The sequence below is a fragment of the Oncorhynchus mykiss genome, chromosome 3 (assembly GCF_013265735.2).
Source record: "Oncorhynchus mykiss isolate Arlee chromosome 3, USDA_OmykA_1.1, whole genome shotgun sequence".
In the NCBI taxonomy this organism is placed as follows: Eukaryota; Metazoa; Chordata; class Actinopteri; order Salmoniformes; family Salmonidae; genus Oncorhynchus; species Oncorhynchus mykiss.
The window spans coordinates 67,771,976-67,790,804 of NC_048567.1; the positions used below are offsets into that span (position 1 = coordinate 67,771,976).

Below are 18,829 nucleotides of genomic sequence, written 5' to 3' on the forward strand. Positions count from 1 at the left end.
GTGCACGGTGATGAGCTTGATGCTAATTCTGGTGCTTGGCTACTACTTGACACAACATTTGTTGTGACAAAACCATCAATAGAGTTGAAACCCCTTTACATTAAAAAACATTTTTGTAATTTAACCGCAGAAATAATTTTTATGTCTAGTACATCATCACAGCCTTTTATCTGCAACAAGTCAATTTGAGGGAAACAGATCCCTGTTGGGAAAATGCACATATTGTTTTTATGCAAATTTTTATATATTCACATGAAAATCTGTCACCAATTGGATGGAAATCCAGCTGGTTTTATTGTAGTCATTAAAAATGGTCCAAAAGCAATCAAAAGCAGAATTTTTTTTATTTTACTAGGCAAGTCAGTTAAAAACAAATTCTTATTTACATTGACAGTCTACACTGGCCAAACTCGGACGACACTGGGCCAATGGTGTGCTGCCGGATTCAGTCTGGATTCGAACCAAGTTGTCTGTAGTGACACCTCTAGCACTAAAATGCAGTATCTTAGACCACTGTGCCAATTGGGAGCCCCAAGTGTGTGATCTGTTGTATTTTGAGTTTTGATATTTCGCAGGTATGTTAAGTAGTACAGATATAGCTCATCCAAGGGCAATGAGTAAATGTTGTCCTAATGGTGGTGCTGTGCGGCCATAGGGCTTCAACCCCACCATGGCTGCATGCAACTATGTTTTTGTTTTATTGTTTTATTCTTGTCAGTTTGAGTCTGATTCCATGGCCAGAGGAGGGAGTAGTTTTACACCCATACTCATCATTTATATCCATAAATTAAGGTCTATGTGAGGTAAGTGAATTCACATGAAGGTTAGTCATTGCCAGGTAACATCATTATTATAATACTGGTAATCCCACAGAGTAACTCGTTCAGTTCTAATAACAAACCTGGCTGGGAAGTCATCCAATGAACACAACCACAGACATATTTCTAAATCAAGGACATATCATTTCTCTCTATCCACGACATTCTGTGCAAATCAAACTCACATCTTTAAGCGCTTTCCCAAAACACACTATACAATTGAACACTGGTCTATGTTATTAACCACAGATGTACTGTGAAGGTAAATACAATGAACCGTAAATGTTGTGGTTCTGTTGTAACACGTTTAATTAGAAAATATAACGTTTAATCTTGTGAAGGATCAAATGTGGTATTTTCTTTCTTTCACAATACTTGGCTCTTGTAACTGCTTTGGATTACGTTGTGTGATTAGTACTGTCAAGAGCCTGAGTTTAGTCTTTCTAAGTACTGACTCCACTGGTGTTGTTCTCTTCTGGCAGTGTGACCATCAGACCATCCTGTAGGGGAGAGAAGAGGAGTGGAGAAGAATGGAGAGAACAGAGAGAACAGTGATAATAGAGAGGAGGTAAAGAATAAGATAAGGTCAGCAAAAAGATGTGAGGCAAAAGAATAGTCGAAGAGAGTAGTGGTGAAAAGAATAGAGGTGAAGAGAGTAGAGGTACGTGAAGAGAGGAGAGGTGAAGAGAGTAGAGGTACGTGAAGAGAGGAGAGGTACGTGAAGAGAGGAGAGGTGAAGAGAGTAGAGGTACGTGAAGAGAGGAGAGGTACGTGAAGAGAGGAGATGAAGAGAGTAGAGGTAAAGAGAGTAGAGGTACGTGAAGAGAGGAGAGGTGAAGAGAGTAGAGGTACGTGAAGAGAGTAGAGGTACGTGAAGAGAGTAGAGGTACGTGAAGAGAGGAGAGGTACGTGAAGAGAGGAGAGGTACGTGAAGAGAGTAGAGGTACGTGAAGAGAGGAGAGGTACGTGAAGAGAGGAGAGGTACGTGAAGAGAGTAGAGGTAAAGAGAGGAGAGGTACGTGAAGAGAGGAGAGGTGAAGAGAGTAGAGGTACGTGAAGAGGAGAGGTGAAGAGAGTAGAGGTACGTGAAGAGAGTAGAGGTACGTGAAGAGAGTAGAGGTACGTGAAGAGAGGAGAGGTGAAGAGAGTAGAGGTACGTGAAGAGAGTAGAGGTATGTGAAGAGAGTAGAGGTACGTGAAGAGAGGAGAGGTACGTGAAGAGAGGAGAGGTGAAGAGAGTAGAGGTATGTGAAGAGAGGAGAGGTGAAGAGAGTAGAGGTATGTGAAGAGAGTAGAGGTACGTGAAGAGAGGAGAGGTACGTGAAGAGAGGAGAGGTGAAGAGAGTAGAGGTACGTGAAGAGAGGAGAAGTGAAGAGAGTAGAGGTACGTGAAGAGAGAATCATAAAACACGGGACGAGATGTTAACTGTCCATTGTGCCAATAGATGGAATGCACTCGCATGAGATTTGCCGTGATGTTGACAAAGTGGCATGGGAGGTTTATTTCTTAGACTGGGTTAAGATGTCAATTTTGGGACACATCCTCAGTAGTGTGCCTTCGAATCAGTGGGTGTTTCGGCCTTTAATCACTAAACACTCTCATCAAAGGTGACCAGCTAAAGGGTGATCAAGCCTTAGCTTGTGTCCCATGCCCAATTAAGATGTCCCACGGGACTATGCAAGGCAGGGGCGTCCTCTTCCCTGAGCCAGTCCGACAGCTGACCGCATGACCTCATATGCCCTCCTCAAGTTGGAGGGATCTGAATTGGGTTCTCAGGTGGGGGTGGGGGGGTCATGAAGTTATAGCCCAGCAAGGGTCCTTCCGTTTAATCCAGATCCACTGGCTGCCTCTTTCAGCTGCTTGAGAAACTGCTCTGACGGTCTGCCGCAGAGCCTGTCCATGGATTCCAAGTTCTTTCAGCAACCTGATGGTGGAAGAAGCCACGAATCCTCTGCATCCCACTTCAACTGGCCAGACTTTTGCATTCCAGCCACGCTGTGTTGCGTCTGCTGCCAACTCTGTGTAACACAGTTTCTTACGCTCGTAGGCCTCTTCAACAGAGTTTTCCCACGGGACTGTGAGCTCTATGATGTACACAGCCTTTCGTGAAGGGGACCAGAGTACCATGTCTGGCCTAAGGTTGGTAGAAGCAATCTCAGGTGGAAAAAAAAGGTACATGAAGAGAGTAGAGGTACGTGAAGAGAGGAGAGGTACGTGAAGAGAGTAGAGGTACGTGAAGAGAGTAGAGGTACGTGAAGAGAGGTACGTGAAGAGAGTAGAGGTACATGAAGAGAGGAGAGGTACGTGAAGAGAGGAGAGGTACATGAAGAGAGGAGAGGTGAAGAGAGTAGAGGTACGTGAAGAGAGGAGAGGTGAAGAGAGTAGAGGTACGTGAAGAGAGTAGAGGTACGTGAAGAGAGTAGAGGTACGTGAAGAGAGGAGAGGTGAAGAGAGTAGAGGTACGTGAAGAGAGTAGAGGTACGTGAAGAGAGTAGAGGTATGTGAAGAGAGTAGAGGTACGTGAAGAGAGGAGAGGTACGTGAAGAGAGGAGAGGTGAAGAGAGTAGAGGTACGTGAAGAGAGGAGAGGTACGTGAAGAGAGTAGAGGTACGTGAAGAGAGGAGAGGTGAAGAGAGTAGAGGTACGTGAAGAGAGTAGAGGTATGTGAAGAGAGTAGAGGTACGTGAAGAGAGGAGAGGTACGTGAAGAGAGGAGAGGTGAAGAGAGTAGAGGTACGTGAAGAGAGGAGAGGTGAAGAGAGTAGAGGTACGTGAAGAGAGTAGAGGTACGTGAAGAGAGTAGAGGTACGTGAAGAGAGTAGAGGTACGTGAAGAGAGGAGAGGTGAAGAGAGTAGAGGTACGTGAAGAGAGGAGAGGTGAAGAGAGTAGAGGTACGTGAAGAGAGTAGAGGTACGTGAAGAGAGTAGAGGTACGTGAAGAGAGTAGAGGTACGTGAAGAGAGGAGAGGTACGTGAAGAGAGGAGAGGTACGTGAAGAGAGGAGAGGTACGTGAAGAGAGTAGAGGTACGTGAAGAGAGGAGAGGTACGTGAAGAGAGGAGAGGTGAAGAGAGGAGACAATGGTGACTTGTTTAAGAAAAGGTAGAGGCTGCGCGACCTGTGTTCGACCTGCTTTTATTGCGTAAATTAACACATGCACAGAATGTCAGGACTTTTTAGAAAATGGAAAAGGTGTCCTGGGGAGAGACAAACACAGTTCGGGCAGCCACTCCATTTAGAAAAATGATCAGGTGCTTTAAGCTGCTGACCTCTCCTAGCCTTTCACAATGACTTCTGTCACCTCAGCCCGTCCGGCGGTTTCTTCGAGCTAACACAATAAATATACCTTATTATTAGATAATAGCTCCAACATACCAAAATGTAATATGATGATTTGGTTTGGAGTGTTAAATAGCTGATACATCCCCTTCATCTTCCTCAACCTTGTCATTAGACATTATAAACATATTATTACATAGCAAAAAGTATCTGAGATGGGTTAGTCACAGAATAATGGTGGACAATGAAGTAGTCACATACCCCTGATGATGCCTGCAAGTGGTGAACTCTTTGGATATAGTCCAGAAAAAGAAAACATAGATTTGAACGCAAAATCAATGTCTTCAATACAAATATTTATTTTTTCAGTGCTTGATTTTTAGAAACTGAAGTTAGAGGAAATATTCTGTATTTGCACCAGTACCATAAAAGTGCAGGAGCAGCAGCAACACATAGACACAAGACATAGAATAACAACGAGCAGAACGTGGCAGGTCTCTGTGAGGAGAGAGGGAATACAGTTATTATAAGCAATCAGTTAAGCAACAACGTGTGTGTGTCAGTGAATATGTTTGTGTAAGGTGCTTCTCACCAGAGGAAGTGTTTACATAGATGGAGCCAGTTGCTCGTCCATAGGGGTTGGAGGCCTCACAGACATAGAGACCATTCAGCTCAGAGCTGAGACTGAGGAGAATTAGTGTGTCTCTCTCTGCTCTCACTGAAGAGCCAGGCCATGGCTGGCCCTCTCTGGGGAGGGAGTCGAGGACAATGTATGAGAGTGTGTGTGTGTGTTTCTGCATGAGTTCAGTATGTTTTTTTTTAACCTTTATTTAACTTAGCAAGTCAGATAAGAACAAATTCTTATTTACAATGACACCACACCAGCCAGCTGACACCACACCAGCCAAACAACTCTGGGCCAATTGTGCATCGCAATATGGGACTCCCAATCAGAGCCGGTTGTGATACAGTCTGGATTTGAACCAGGTTGTCTGTAGTGACACCCCTAGCACTGAGATGCAGTGTCTTAGACCACTGCACCACTTGTGAGCGCATGAATGATCATGTGTATGGATGTGTTCATTCTACTACCTCTAACTTCAACACCTACAAGGCCTGTGAAACCAGTTAAGTAGACAGGCAAAGGCATGATAGGCCAGCATATTTAAACAACTGTTCTTCAGATATGAACATACTGAAGCTTCAAGCTCATTTTTATTGTATGTCTTAACAAGTACAGCTAACATTTGCGTTTAAACTGGCTTGAGGGGAAATCCGTTTGAATTAATCACTTTTTGACAGCATCCCTTTGATTCAAACAAAACTTATCATACATGTTTGTCCATGGTAGAAGTGGTCAGACAATGACTTTTTGGACCTGAATGTATCCAAGAGCGTGTTGTCTCAACCGATGGCAGGCACAACACAAAAATCTCACATCATGTAAAATAGGGTCTAAGCTACAACATATTTTTTTAGATAATTGACGTTTAAGGTTTTTGTGAATTTCTAAAATAGTTTGACAACCCTGTTTGTAGGCTTTTAAATTATATCAATATCAACTATTATATTTTCCAGTGACATGAACATGCATGTCTCATGGTATGGTGGGGTGAAAAAAAAATAGGTCAACTTTGAGCACCTTCTGAATGTTTTGGCATTCAGATCCAAAAAGTAACTTTCTGAGCATTTCTACAACGGGCAAATGCTGTAAGTATGGAAGGTTTTGATCAAACCAGGTGGTACTGTCAAAGTGATTGAATTCAAATGGTTTTACCCTTGAACTAGTTTACATAGGAGTGAGTACCTGCTCCAGGTGTAGTTGGGTTGTGGGTTACCATCTGCTACACATAGGACTAAGGTTTGAGAGGTCTCACTAAGAGTAATGTTCACTGTCTGAGGTGGATCTATGAGAGACAGACAGACAGAGAGAGAGAGTCCGCAAGCTGGTTACAGTTAATGCAGCTATAGAATGTAAATAGACCTACACATCCATACCAAGACAGATACTGTATATGACACCCATAACAGTGACACTACAGTCTCTAAGCAGTGGACAGGGATGGAACCTTCATCCACAGATGAGGCAACAATAAGAATTCAGTCGCTTGTGAATCTGGTCTTCCTTCTTTTCAGTTTGATATATTACTTTCAGTCTATAGTGTAGAACAGTGGTAGTAGAATATACTTACAGTGGATGTCTATGGTGTAGTACAGTTCTAGTAGAATATACTTACAGTGGATGTCTATAGTGTAGTACAGTTCTAGTAGAATATACTTACAGTGGATGTCTATGGTGTAGTACAGTTCTAGTAGAATATACTTACAGTGGATGTCTATAGTGTAGTACAGTTCTAGTAGAATATACTTACAGTGGATGTTTATAGTGTAGTACAGTTCTAGTAGAATATACTTACAGTGGATGTCTATGGTGTAGTACAGTTCTAGTAGAATATACTTACAGTGGATGTCTATGGTGTAGTACAGTTCTAGTAGAATATATTAACAGTGGATGTCTATAGTGTAGGACAGTGGTAGTATAATATATTTACAGTGGATGTCTATGGTGTAGTACAGTTCTAGTAGAATATATTTACAGTGGATGTCTATAGTGTAGGACAGTGGTAGTAGAATATATTTACAGTGGATGTCTATAGTGTAGGACAGTGGTAGTAGAATATACTCACAGTGGATGTCTATAGTGTAGTACAGTTCTAGTAGAATATATTTACAGTGGATGTTTATAGTGTAGGATAGTGGTAGTAGAATATATTTACAGTGGATGTCTATAGTGTAGGACAGTGGTAGTAGAATATACTCACAGTGGATGTCTATAGTGTAGTACAGTTCTTGTAGAATATATTTACAGTGGATGTCTATAGTCTAGGACAGTGGTAGTAGAATATATTTACAGTGGATGTTTATAGTGTAGTACAGTTCTAGTAGAATATATTTACAGTGGATGTCTATAGTCTAGGACAGTGGTAGTAGAATATATTTACAGTGGATGTTTATAGTCTAGGACAGTGGTAGTAGAATATATTTACAGTGGATGTTTATAGTGTAGTACAGTTCTAGTAGAATATACTTACAGTGGATGTCTATAGTGTAGGACAGTGGTAGTAGAATATACTTACAGTGGATGTCTATAGAGTAGTACAGTTCTAGTAGAATATATTTACAGTGGATGTCTATGGTGTAGTACAGTTCTAGTAGAATATATTTACAGTGGATGTTTATAGTGTAGGACAGTGGTAGTAGAATATATTTACAGTGGATGTCTATAGTCTAGGCCAGTGGTAGTAGAATATATTTACAGTGAATGTTTATAGTGTAGGACAGTGGTAGTAGAATATATTTACAGTGGATGTCTATAGTGTAGGACAGTGGTAGTAGAATATATTTACAGTGGATGTCTATAGTGTAGGACAGTGGTAGTAGAATATATTTACAGTGGATGTCTATAGTGTAGGACAGTGGTAGTAGAATATATTTACAGTGGATGTCTATAGAGTAGTACAGTTCTAGTAGAATATATTTACAGTGGATGTTTATAGTCTAGGACAGTGGTAGTAGAATATATTTACAGTGGATGTCTATAGTCTAGGCCAGTGGTAGTAGAATATATTTACAGTGAATGTTTATAGTGTAGGACAGTGGTAGTAGAATATATTTACAGTGGATGTCTATAGTCTAGGACAGTGGTAGTAGAATATACTTACAGTGGATGTCTATAGTGTAGGACAGTGGTAGTAGAATATATTTACAGTGGATGTCTATAGTCTAGGCCAGTGATAGTAGAATATACTTACAGTGGATGTCTATGGTGTAGTACAGTTCTAGTAGAATATACTTACAGTGGATGTCTATAGTGTAGGACAGTGGTAGTAGAATATATTTACAGTGGATGTTTATAGTGTAGTACAGTTCTAGTAGAATATACTTACAGTGGATGTCTATGGTGTAGTACAGTTCTAGTAGAATATATTTACAGTGGATGTTTATAGTGTAGTACAGTTCTAGTAGAATATACTTACAGTGGATGTCTATAGTGTAGGACAGTGGTAGTAGAATATACTTACAGTGGATGTCTATGGTGTAGTACAGTTCTAGTAGAATATATTTACAGTGGATGTCTATGGAGTAGTACAGTTCTAGTAGAATATACTTACAGTGGATGTCTATAGTGTAGTACAGTGGTAGTAGAATATACTTACAGTGAATGTCTATAGTGTAGTACAGTTCTAGTAGAATATACTTACAGTGGATGTCTATAGTGTAGGACAGTGGTAGTAGAATATATTTACAGTGAATGTCTATAGTGTAGTACAGTTCTAGTAGAATATACTTACAGTGGATGTCTATAGTGTAGGACAGTGGTAGTAGAATATATTTACAGTGAATGTTTATAGTGTAGGATAGTGGTAGTAGAATATATTTACAGTGGATGTCTATAGTGTAGGACAGTGGTAGTAGAATATATTTACAGTGGATGTCTATAGTGTAGGACAGTGGTAGTAGAATATATTTACAGTGAATGTCTATAGTGTAGTACAGTTCTAGTAGAATATACTTACAGTGGATGTCTATAGTGTAGGACAGTGGTAGTAGAATATATTTACAGTGAATGTTTATAGTGTAGGATAGTGGTAGTAGAATATATTTACAGTGGATGTCTATAGTGTAGGACAGTGGTAGTAGAATATATTTACAGTGGATGTCTATAGTGTAGGACAGTGGTAGTAGAATATATTTACAGTGAATGTTTATAGTGTAGGATAGTGGTAGTAGAATATATTTACAGTGGATGTCTATAGTCTAGGCCAGTGGTAGTAGAATATATTTACAGTGGATGTCTATAGTCTAGGCCAGTGGTAGTAGAATATATTTACAGTGGATGTCTATAGTGTAGTACAGTTCTAGTAGAATATATTTACAGTGGATGTTTATAGTGTAGGACAGTGGTAGTAGAATATATTTACAGTGGATGTCTATAGTCTAGGCCAGTGGTAGTAGAATATATTTACAGTGGATGTCTATAGTCTAGGCCAGTGGTAGTAGAATATATTTACAGTGGATGTCTATAGTGTAGTACAGTTCTAGTAGAATATATTTACAGTGGATGTTTATAGTGTAGGACAGTGGTAGTAGAATATACTTACAGTGGATGTCTATAGTGTAGTACAGTTCTAGTAGAATATACTAAGAGTGGATGTCTATAGTGTAGTGCAGTTCTAGTAGAATATACTTACAGTGGATGTCTATAGTGTAGTACAGTTCTAGTAGAATATACTTACAGTGGATGTCTATAGTGTAGTACAGTTCTAGTAGAATATACTTACAGTGGATGTCTATAGTGTAGTACAGTTCTAGTAGAATATACTTACAGTGGATGTCTATAGTGTAGTACAGTTCTAGTAGAATATACTTACAGTGGATGTCTATAGTGTAGTACAGTTCTAGTAGAATATACTTACAGTGGATGTCTATAGTGTAGTACAGTTCTAGTAGAATATACTTACAGTGGATGTCTATAGTGTAGTACAGTTCTAGTAGAATATACTTACAGTGGATGTCTATGGTGTAGTACAGTTCTAGTAGAATATACTTACAGTGGATGTCTATAGTGTAGGACAGTGGTAGTAGATTATATTTACAGTGGATGTCTATAGTGTAGGACAGTGGTAGTAGATTATATTTACAGTGGATGTCTATAGTGTAGGACAGTGGTAGTATAATATATTTACAGTGGATGTCTATAGTGTAGGACAGTAGTAGTAGAATATATTTACAGTGGATGTCTATAGTGTAGTACAGTTCTAGTAGAATATATTTACAGTGGATGTCTATGGTGTAGGACAGTGGTAGTATAATATATTTACAGTGGATGTCTATAGTGTAGGACAGTAGTAGTAGAATATATTTACAGTGGATGTCTATAGTGTAGTACAGTTCTAGTAGAATATATTTACAGTGGATGTCTATGGTGTAGTACAGTTCTAGTAGAATATACTTACAGTGGATGTCTATAGTGTAGTACAGTTCTAGTAGAATATATTTACAGTGGATGTCTATAGTGTAGTACAGTTCTAGTAGAATATACTTACAGTGGATGTCTATGGTGTAGTACAGTTCTAGTAGAATATACTTACAGTGGATGTCTATAGTGTAGTACAGTTCTAGTAGAATATACTTACAGTGGATGTCTATGGTGTAGTACAGTTCTAGTAGAATATACTTACAGTGGATGTCTATGGTGTAGTACAGTTCTAGTAGAATATATTAACAGTGGATGTCTATAGTGTAGTACAGTTCTAGTACAATATACTTACAGTGGATGTCTATGGTGTAGTACAGTTCTAGTAGAATATACTTACAGTGGATGTCTATGGTGTAGTACAGTTCTAGTAGAATATACTTACAGTGGATGTCTATGGTGTAGTACAGTTCTAGTAGAATATATTTACAGTGGATGTCTATAGTGTAGTACAGTTCTAGTAGAATATACTTACAGTGGATGTCTATAGTGTAGTACAGTTCTTGTAGAATACACTTACAGTGTATGACAGTGCTAGTAGAATACAGTGCTAGTAGAATACACTTACAGTGGATGTCTATGGTGTATGACAGTGCTAGTAGAATACACTTACAGTGGATGTCTATGGTCTAGGACAGTGGTAGAAGAATATACTTACAGTGGATGTCTATAGTCTAGGACAGTGGTAGTAGAATATATTTACAGTGGATGTCTATAGTCTAGGCCAGTGGTAGAAGAATATACTTACAGTGGATGTCTATAGTCTAGGACAGTGGTAGTAGAATATATTTACAGTGGATGTCTATAGTGTAGGACAGTGGTAGTAGAATATATTTACAGTGGATGTCTATAGTGTAGGACAGTGGTAGTAGAATATATTTACAGTGGATGTCTATAGTGTAGGACAGTGGTAGTAGAATATATTTACAGTGGATGTCTATAGTGTAGGATAGTGGTAGTAGAATATATTTACAGTGGATGTCTATAGTGTAGGACAGTGGTAGAAGAATATACTTACAGTGGATGTCTATAGTCTAGGACAGTGGTAGTAGAATATATTTACAGTGGATGTCTATAGTGTAGGATAGTGGTAGTAGAATATATTTACAGTGGATGTCTATAGTCTAGGACAGTGGTAGTAGAATATATTTACAGTGGATGTCTATAGTGTAGGATAGTGGTAGTAGAATATATTTACAGTGGATGTCTATAGTCTAGGACAGTGGTAGTAGAATATATTTACAGTGGATGTCTATAGTGTAGGACAGTGGTAGTAGAATATATTTACAGTGGATGTCTATAGTGTAGGATAGTGGTAGTAGAATATATTTACAGTGGATGTCTATAGTGTAGGACAGTGGTAGAAGAATATACTTACAGTGGATGTCTATAGTCTAGGACAGTGGTAGTAGAATATATTTACAGTGGATGTCTATAGTGTAGGACAGTGGTAGTAGAATACACTTACAGTGGATGTCTATAGTGTATCACAGTGGTAGTAGAATATACAGTGCCTTGCGAAAGTATTCGGCCCCCTTGAACTTTGCGACCTTTTGCCACATTTCAGGCTTCAAACATAAAGATATAAAACTGTATTTTTTTGTGAAGAATCAACAACAAGTGGGACACAATCATGAAGTGGAACGACATTTATTGGATATTTCAAACTTTTTTAACAAATCAAAAACTAAAAAATTGGGCGTGCAAAATTATTCAGCCCCTTTACTTTCAGTGCAGCAAACTCTCTCCAGAAGTTCAGTGAGGATCTCTGAATGATCCAATGTTGACCTAAATGACTAATGATGATAAATACAATCCACCTGTGTGTAATCAAGTCTCCGTATCAATGCACCTGCACTGTGATAGTCTCAGAGGTCCGTTAAAAGCGCAGAGAGCATCATGAAGAACAAGGGACACACCAGGCAGGTCCGAGATACTGTTGTGAAGAAGTTTAAAGCCGGATTTGGATACAAAAAGATTTCCCAAGCTTTAAACATCCCAAGGAGCACTGTGCAAGCGATAATATTGAAATGGAAGGAGTATCAGACCACTGCAAATCTACCAAGACCTGGCCGTCCCTCTAAACTTTCAGCTCATACAAGGAGAAGACTGATCAGAGATGCAGCCAAGAGGCCCATGATCACTCTGGATGAACTGCAGAGATCTACAGCTGAGGTGGGAGACTCTGTCCATAGGACAACAATCAGTCGTATATTGCACAAATCTGCCCTTTATGGAAGAGTGTCAAGAAGAAAGCCATTTCTTAAAGATATCCATAAAAAGTGTCGTTTAAAGTTTGCCACAAGCCACCTGGGAGACACACCAAACATGTGGAAGAAGGTGCTCTGGTCAGATGAAACCAAAATTGAACTTTTTGGCAACAATGCAAAACGTTATGTTTGGCGTAAAAGCAACACAGCTGAACACACCATCCCCACTGTCAAACATGGTGGTGGCAGCATCATGGTTTGGGCCTGCTTTTCTTCAGCAGGGACAGGGAATATGGTTAAAATTGATGGGAAGATGGATGGAGCCAAATACAGGACCATTCTGGAAGAAAACCTGATGGAGTCTGCAAAAGACCTGAGACTGGGACGGAGATTTGTCTTTCAACAAGACAATGATCCAAAACATAAAGCAAAATCTACAATGGAATGGTTCAAAAATAAACATATCCAGGTGTTAGAATGGCCAAGTCAAAGTCCAGACCTGAATCCAATCGAGAATCTGTGGAAAGAACTGAAAACTGCTGTTCACAAATGCTCTCCATCCAACCTCACTGAGCTCGAGCTGTTTTGCAAGGAGGAATGGGAAAAAATGTCAGTCTCTCGATGTGCAAAACTGATAGAGACATACCCCAAGCGACTTACAGCTGAAATCGCAGCAAAAGGTGGCGCTACAAAGTATTAACTTAAGGGGGCTGAATAATTTTGCACGCCCAATTTTTCAGTTTTTGATTTGTTAAAAAAGTTTGAAATATCCAATAAATGTCATTCCACTTCATGATTGTGTCCCACTTGTTGTTGATTCTTCACAAAAAAATAAAGTTTTATATCTTTATGTTTGAAGCCTGAAATGTGGCAAAAGGTCGCAAAGTTCAAGGGGGCCGAATACTTTCGCAAGGCACTGTACTTACAGTGGATGTCTATGGTGTAGTTGAAGCTATTTTCTGTTGCCAGGGCAGACTGGTTGACCACACACTGGACCTGCTGCTGATTGGCTGCTCTGGTTGGCACCCCGAGCAGTTGGCTGAGTACTGTGGTGGTTCCGTTGGCGTGCTGGGTGGAGTTAGTCACTGTCTTCAACAAACTGCCCAATGTCCCTGTCTTCCACTTCACATCTGCCTGTGGCTTGGCACCAGCAGCCACACAGGTTGCCAGGATAACCTCTTTCTCCCCAACAACAGGAGGGACATCGACTGTCACACTCACTACTGGAGGAACTATGACAAGAAAACAAACCAAAACATTTAAAACAGAAAACATGCCACTAGTTATAAATGTGGAACTATACATGAAAAAGCATTCACAGCCCAGTGATTATGGGAGAGGGATGTTTCTGGAAAAGTGGTGTATATATTCCCAAGTTATTTAACACTCGACCATTAGGGGAAATATATATTGAGACGTGTGTGCTCTCCTTGTTACAACCTCGGCGTTAAGAGGATAGAGGTACATTCTTTGCCAGGCCAAATGTGTAGATGAGATTGACAATACACAGTATTTCTACACAATCATAGTTCTTACCAAGCACAGTCAGAGATATCTCTGTAGTGTATGCTCCACTGTGGAAAACATTGAAGATACATGTGAAGGTGCCTTCATCCAACAGTCTGACAGCTGTTATTCGAATTGATCCAAGTTTTTCTGATAAGTTCCCAATTAACTGAACTCTGCCTTTTAATCCATTTGATACAACAAAGTCAGTAACCCCATTTGGATAAATATGAATCAAATTATGTTTTTCATGCTGAGTACTTTTCTGCCATGTTATGTGTTTAAGCTCCTGTGTTCTCTCTATCAGTCTGCAGGATAAGTCCACATCCTCCCCCTGTACCACAGTCCTGCATTCACCAATGACCTGTGTACCTGTAGAGAAAACACAAGCCTAAAAAACATTCCAGAAGATACCTGTAGAATAGATGTTTATGAACTCTAATAAACAGAGATGTTACCTAAACACACAGACAATACCATTATTAGTATTTAGCTGTGCTTATGAACTATGAAATCCTATTGATGCTGAAATGTGGCTATTGCAACAACAAATGTGCCAATTACTCAATCTTTGACCCTAACCCCATTTGGACAGCCATAGTCAGATGAGATGGCTAAAGCACGCACTGATCTGGGTCCAGTCTAGGCTGAAATTAGTTAGTGAATATGTTATTAGAATAATAAGCCAAAAGCCCTGACTCTATTCTTACACTTAATCAAGAGTAAGATATTCAAGACATTCCTAGATACTTGTGCATGCTCAGCATGTCTCAAAACTACTGAGCTAAAAACATTGTCAACTTACTGAGCTGATGTGTGTGCCTTATGTACCCTAAAAGGACAAGGACTACAGTTGAATGGTGGGATTGTGTGTTTGGTGGGTGTTACTGTCTTGCCTTGTGTCAATAAGAAGAAAGAGACAAAAACATGATCTCAATAGTATGATATTTTATGACAATCGGAAACCTACTTTCTGTATCCCTCTGGATGATGAGTAGAATCACACAGCTCAGCTTCAGTAACATGCTTTGCTCTTCTAATTGCTAGGATCAGAGGGGAAATGTAATTATGTAATTATATTACATTTTAAAATTGGATCTATTCATTGTTTATGTAAGACAATTATGTAGGCTGAGCTGTATGTAAAATAATGTTCTATGCAATAAAATGTATTCAAACATTGGTCTGCAATCATCACTCTTTGATGGAGACTATGCACATCTTGCAATGTAGCCAAAACCTTTTCTCCAAAATAAACAACCAGTCCTACATTGGTCAGTAATAATGGATCTAAACATTTGTATCTGTAAATTTAAGAGACCACTAACCTTTTGATGAATAGAAGTTCCTCTGCTGAAATAGCAGACATTTGTTTTTGATGTTTGTGCTGACAGAAAAATGTCCTCCTACTGTTGGAAAACACTAATTCAGTAAGCCACAGCAGCTATAGCACAATGGGGTGGATCATGGATGAGACAGTCTAGGCTCCACCCCACTCGCAGACTCTTGGCTTTTCATAGGCTGTGTGCTTCCTCTTTGGAGTGAGCTGTATGACTCCCACCCCCCTCCTCATTCACTTGTACCCCTACCCGGCGACCACGCACCCCGCCTAAACAGCAGTGGATACAGCACTAGGCCTCCTACCCACCTGCCTTCCAGACCCAATCAGCTATACTGGTTATGAAACATGAAACATACACATAGTCCTCACTACAAATAAACAACAATGATGGGACAAAATGATGTATTTTCTTTAAGAAAAACATAGTTATAAACAACAACAGGCCAGAATCTGTATGACTTGGGACCCCCCTCTCTGGTGATACACTATATACACTACAGTTCAAAAGTTTGGGGTCACTTAGAAATGTCCTTGTTTTCCATGAAAACACACATGAAATGTGTTACAATATGAATAGGAAATATAGTCAAGACATTGACAAGGTTCTAAATAATTATTTATTTTTAATTGCAAATATAATTGTGCCCTTCAAACTTTTATTTTGTCAAAGAATCCTCCATTTGCAGCAATTACAGCCTTGCAGACCTTTGGCATTCTAGTTGACAATTTGTTGAGGTAATCTGAAGATATTTCACTCCATGCTTCCTGAAGCACCTCCCACAAATTCGATTGGCTTGATGGGCACTACTTACGTAGCATACGGTCAAGCTGCTCCCACAACAGCTCAATAGGGTTGAGATCCAGTGACTGTGCTGGCCACTCCTTTATAGACAAAATATCTGCTGACTGCTTCTTCCCTAAATAGTTATTGCATAGTTTGGAGCTGTGCTTTGGGTCATTGACCTGTTGTAGGAGGAAGTTTGCTCCAATTAAGCACCATCCACAAGTTATGGCATGGCATTACAAAATGGAGTGATAGCCTCCTTCAAGATCCCTTTTACCCTGTACAAATCTCCCACTTTACCACCACTAAAGCACCCCAGACCATCACATTGCCTCCATCAAGCTCTCCTCCAGCATATTTTCATTTGGTCTGCGTCATACGAATATTCTTCTTTGTGATCCGAACACCTCAAACTTAGTGTTCTGCCCTTGAGTTGCGTTCCCATGCAAAACTAGACAGATAGCTAACAACTAAGTCTTCAATAAAACTCCCAAGGCGTGACTTTTCTTGAATGAATATATTGAAAACGTTTATGTTGTGAAACTGCAAAATACAGAAAAGAATATACTTTAGTATTCAATTCACACCGACATACTGTAGCTGTACATTAAACATTTGAAGTTGCATAAATACAAAGCACGTGCCAAGGTACCATGCATCTGGCATGATGCCAAACCATATAGCTAATTGTTACTCATATGGTAATTGGCTCCTTTCATTACTCTAATAATGTACAACCATCTATGTAGAATAACAAAGCATATTACAATAGAAACAGTAACAAAACTACAGTATTGTATATTTTACAATTCTTTGCATGAAACGAGCTACAGTATTGTATATTTTACAATTCTTTGCATGAAACGAGCAAAGTAATACAGCTAACGACATACATGAAAGGCATTGCAATTTGTGAGTAAATGCAACCAACATTGATATGTAAACAACTCTATCAATAACAAGATTATCATCATTAGCTAAATGCTTGAATCGAACTTACAAACAAATATTTTCCAAGGCTGAAGCGTGACAAGAAATAACTACATTGAAAGATCTGCATCGTAGCCTTGTTTGTAGCTGCTTCTATGCGTGCAGAACAAATTCTCTACTTCCTGTTTGCGTAGTCTTTCTAAGTACCAGAAAGCTCCACTAGGGGGCAAATAACACCATTGAACACAATGAAAATCCAATTTAACCATTGTAATAAAATAATATGTTACCTTCTAACAGGATGGCAGCACACTTAGATTTGTCTGTCCATAACACTTCCTCTGTCCAGTGTCTGTGTTCTTTTGCCCATCGTAATCTTTTCTTTTTATTGGCCAGTCTGAGATATGGCTTTTTCTTTGCAATTCTGCCTAGAAGGCCAGCATCCTGAAGTCGCCTCTTCACTGTTGATGTTGAGACAAGTGTTTTGCAGGTACTATTTAAAAGGAAGCTGCCAGTTGAGGACTTGTGAGGCATCTGTTTCTCAAGCTAGATACTCTAATGTACTTGTACTCTTGCTCAGTTGTGCACCAGGGTCTCCCACTCCTCTTTCTTTTCTGGTTAGAGACAGTTTGGGCTGTTCTGTGAAAGGAGTAGCACACCGTGTTGTACGAGATCTCCAGTTTCTTGGACAATTTCTGGCATGGAATAGCCTTCATTTCTCAGAACAAGAATAGACTGTCGAGTTTCAGAAGAAAGTTATTTGTTTCTGTCCATTTTGAGCCTGTAATCGAACACACAAATACTGATGCTCCAGATACTCAACTAGTCTAAAGAAGGCCAAATGTATTGCTTCTTTAATCAGCACAACAGTTTCCAGCTGTGCTAACATAATTTCAAAATTGTTTTCTAATGATCAATTAGCCTTTTAAAATGATAAACTTGGATAAGCTAACACAACGTGCCATTGGAACACAGGAGTGATGGTTGCTGACAATGGGTCTCTGTACACCTACAGATATTCCATAAAAAAATCAGCTGTTTCCAGCTACAATAGTCATTTTCATTAACAATATCTTCACTGTCTTTCTGATCAATTTTATGTTATTGTAATGGACAAAAAACTGCTGTTCTTTCAAAAACAAGGACATTTCTAAGTGACCCCAAACTTTTGAACGGTAGTGTACATATTACCTCAATTACGTTGACTAACCTGTGCCCCCGCACATTGACTCTGTACCCGTACCCCCTGTATATAGCCTCTCTGCTGTTATTTTACTGCTGCTCTTTAATTATTTGTTATTTAAATTTTTTACTTATCTATTTTTTACTCAACACTTATTTTTTTATTAATCTGCTTTGTTGGTAAAGGGCTTGTAAGTAAGCATTTCACTATAATTTCACTGTTGTATTCGGCGCATGTTTGACAATACACACAGTATTTCTACACACTCATAGTTCTTACCAAGCACAGTCAGAGGTATCTCTGTAGTGTATGCTCCACTGGGGAAAACATTGAAGATACATGTGAAGGTGCCTTCATCCATTAGTCTGACAGCTGTGTTTCGAATTGATCCAAGTTTTTCTGATGAGTTCCCAATAAACTGGACTCTTCCTTTTAATCCATTTGGTGCAACAAATTCAGTAACCCCATTTGGATAAATATGAATCAAATTACGTTTTTCATGCTGAGTACTTTTCTGCCATGTTATCTGTTCAAGCTCCTATAATATCCTATTGATGCTGAAATGTGGTTGGGCAGCCACAATCAGAGGAGATGGCTAAAGCACATACTGATCTGGATCCAGTCTAGGCTGAAACTAAGTAGTGAATATGGGGCGGCAGGGTAGCCTAGTGGTTAGAGCGTTGGACTCGTAACCGGAAGGTTGCAAGTTCAAATCTGAGCTGACAATGTACAAATCTGTCG

General features: G+C 39.4%; 1 protein-coding gene across 1 annotated transcript; it reads right to left on the reverse strand.

Moving 5' to 3' along the window:
* Positions 1-4,435: 4,435 nt before the first annotated feature.
* Positions 4,436-14,874, reverse strand: LOC118944713 (nectin-1-like). The gene is made up of 6 exons (XM_036965132.1): positions 14,820-14,874; positions 13,880-14,221; positions 13,270-13,575; positions 5,904-6,003; positions 4,979-4,985; positions 4,436-4,893 (listed from the first exon to the last, which is right to left on the reverse strand). The coding sequence occupies exons 1-6, from the start codon at positions 14,872-14,874 to the stop codon at positions 4,621-4,623; spliced, it is 1,083 nt and encodes a 360-aa protein (XP_036821027.1). The 3' UTR covers positions 4,436-4,620.
* Between the last annotated feature and the right edge of the window lie 3,955 nt (positions 14,875-18,829).

What these genes read in the sequence shown, in the direction of transcription:
- LOC118944713 (XM_036965132.1), bottom strand. Translation starts at nt 14,874, where the DNA reads ATGTTACTGAAGCTGAGCTGTGTGATTCTACTCATCATCCAGAGGGAT. An exon ending in CATCCAGAGGGATACAGAAA is followed by an intron (nt 14,222 to 14,819) that starts GTAGGTTTCCGA and finishes TTTTCTCTACAG; the next exon opens with GTACACAGGTCATTGGTGAA. An exon ending in GATATCTCTGACTGTGCTTG is followed by an intron (nt 13,576 to 13,879) that starts GTAAGAACTATG and finishes TTCTTGTCATAG; the next exon opens with TTCCTCCAGTAGTGAGTGTG.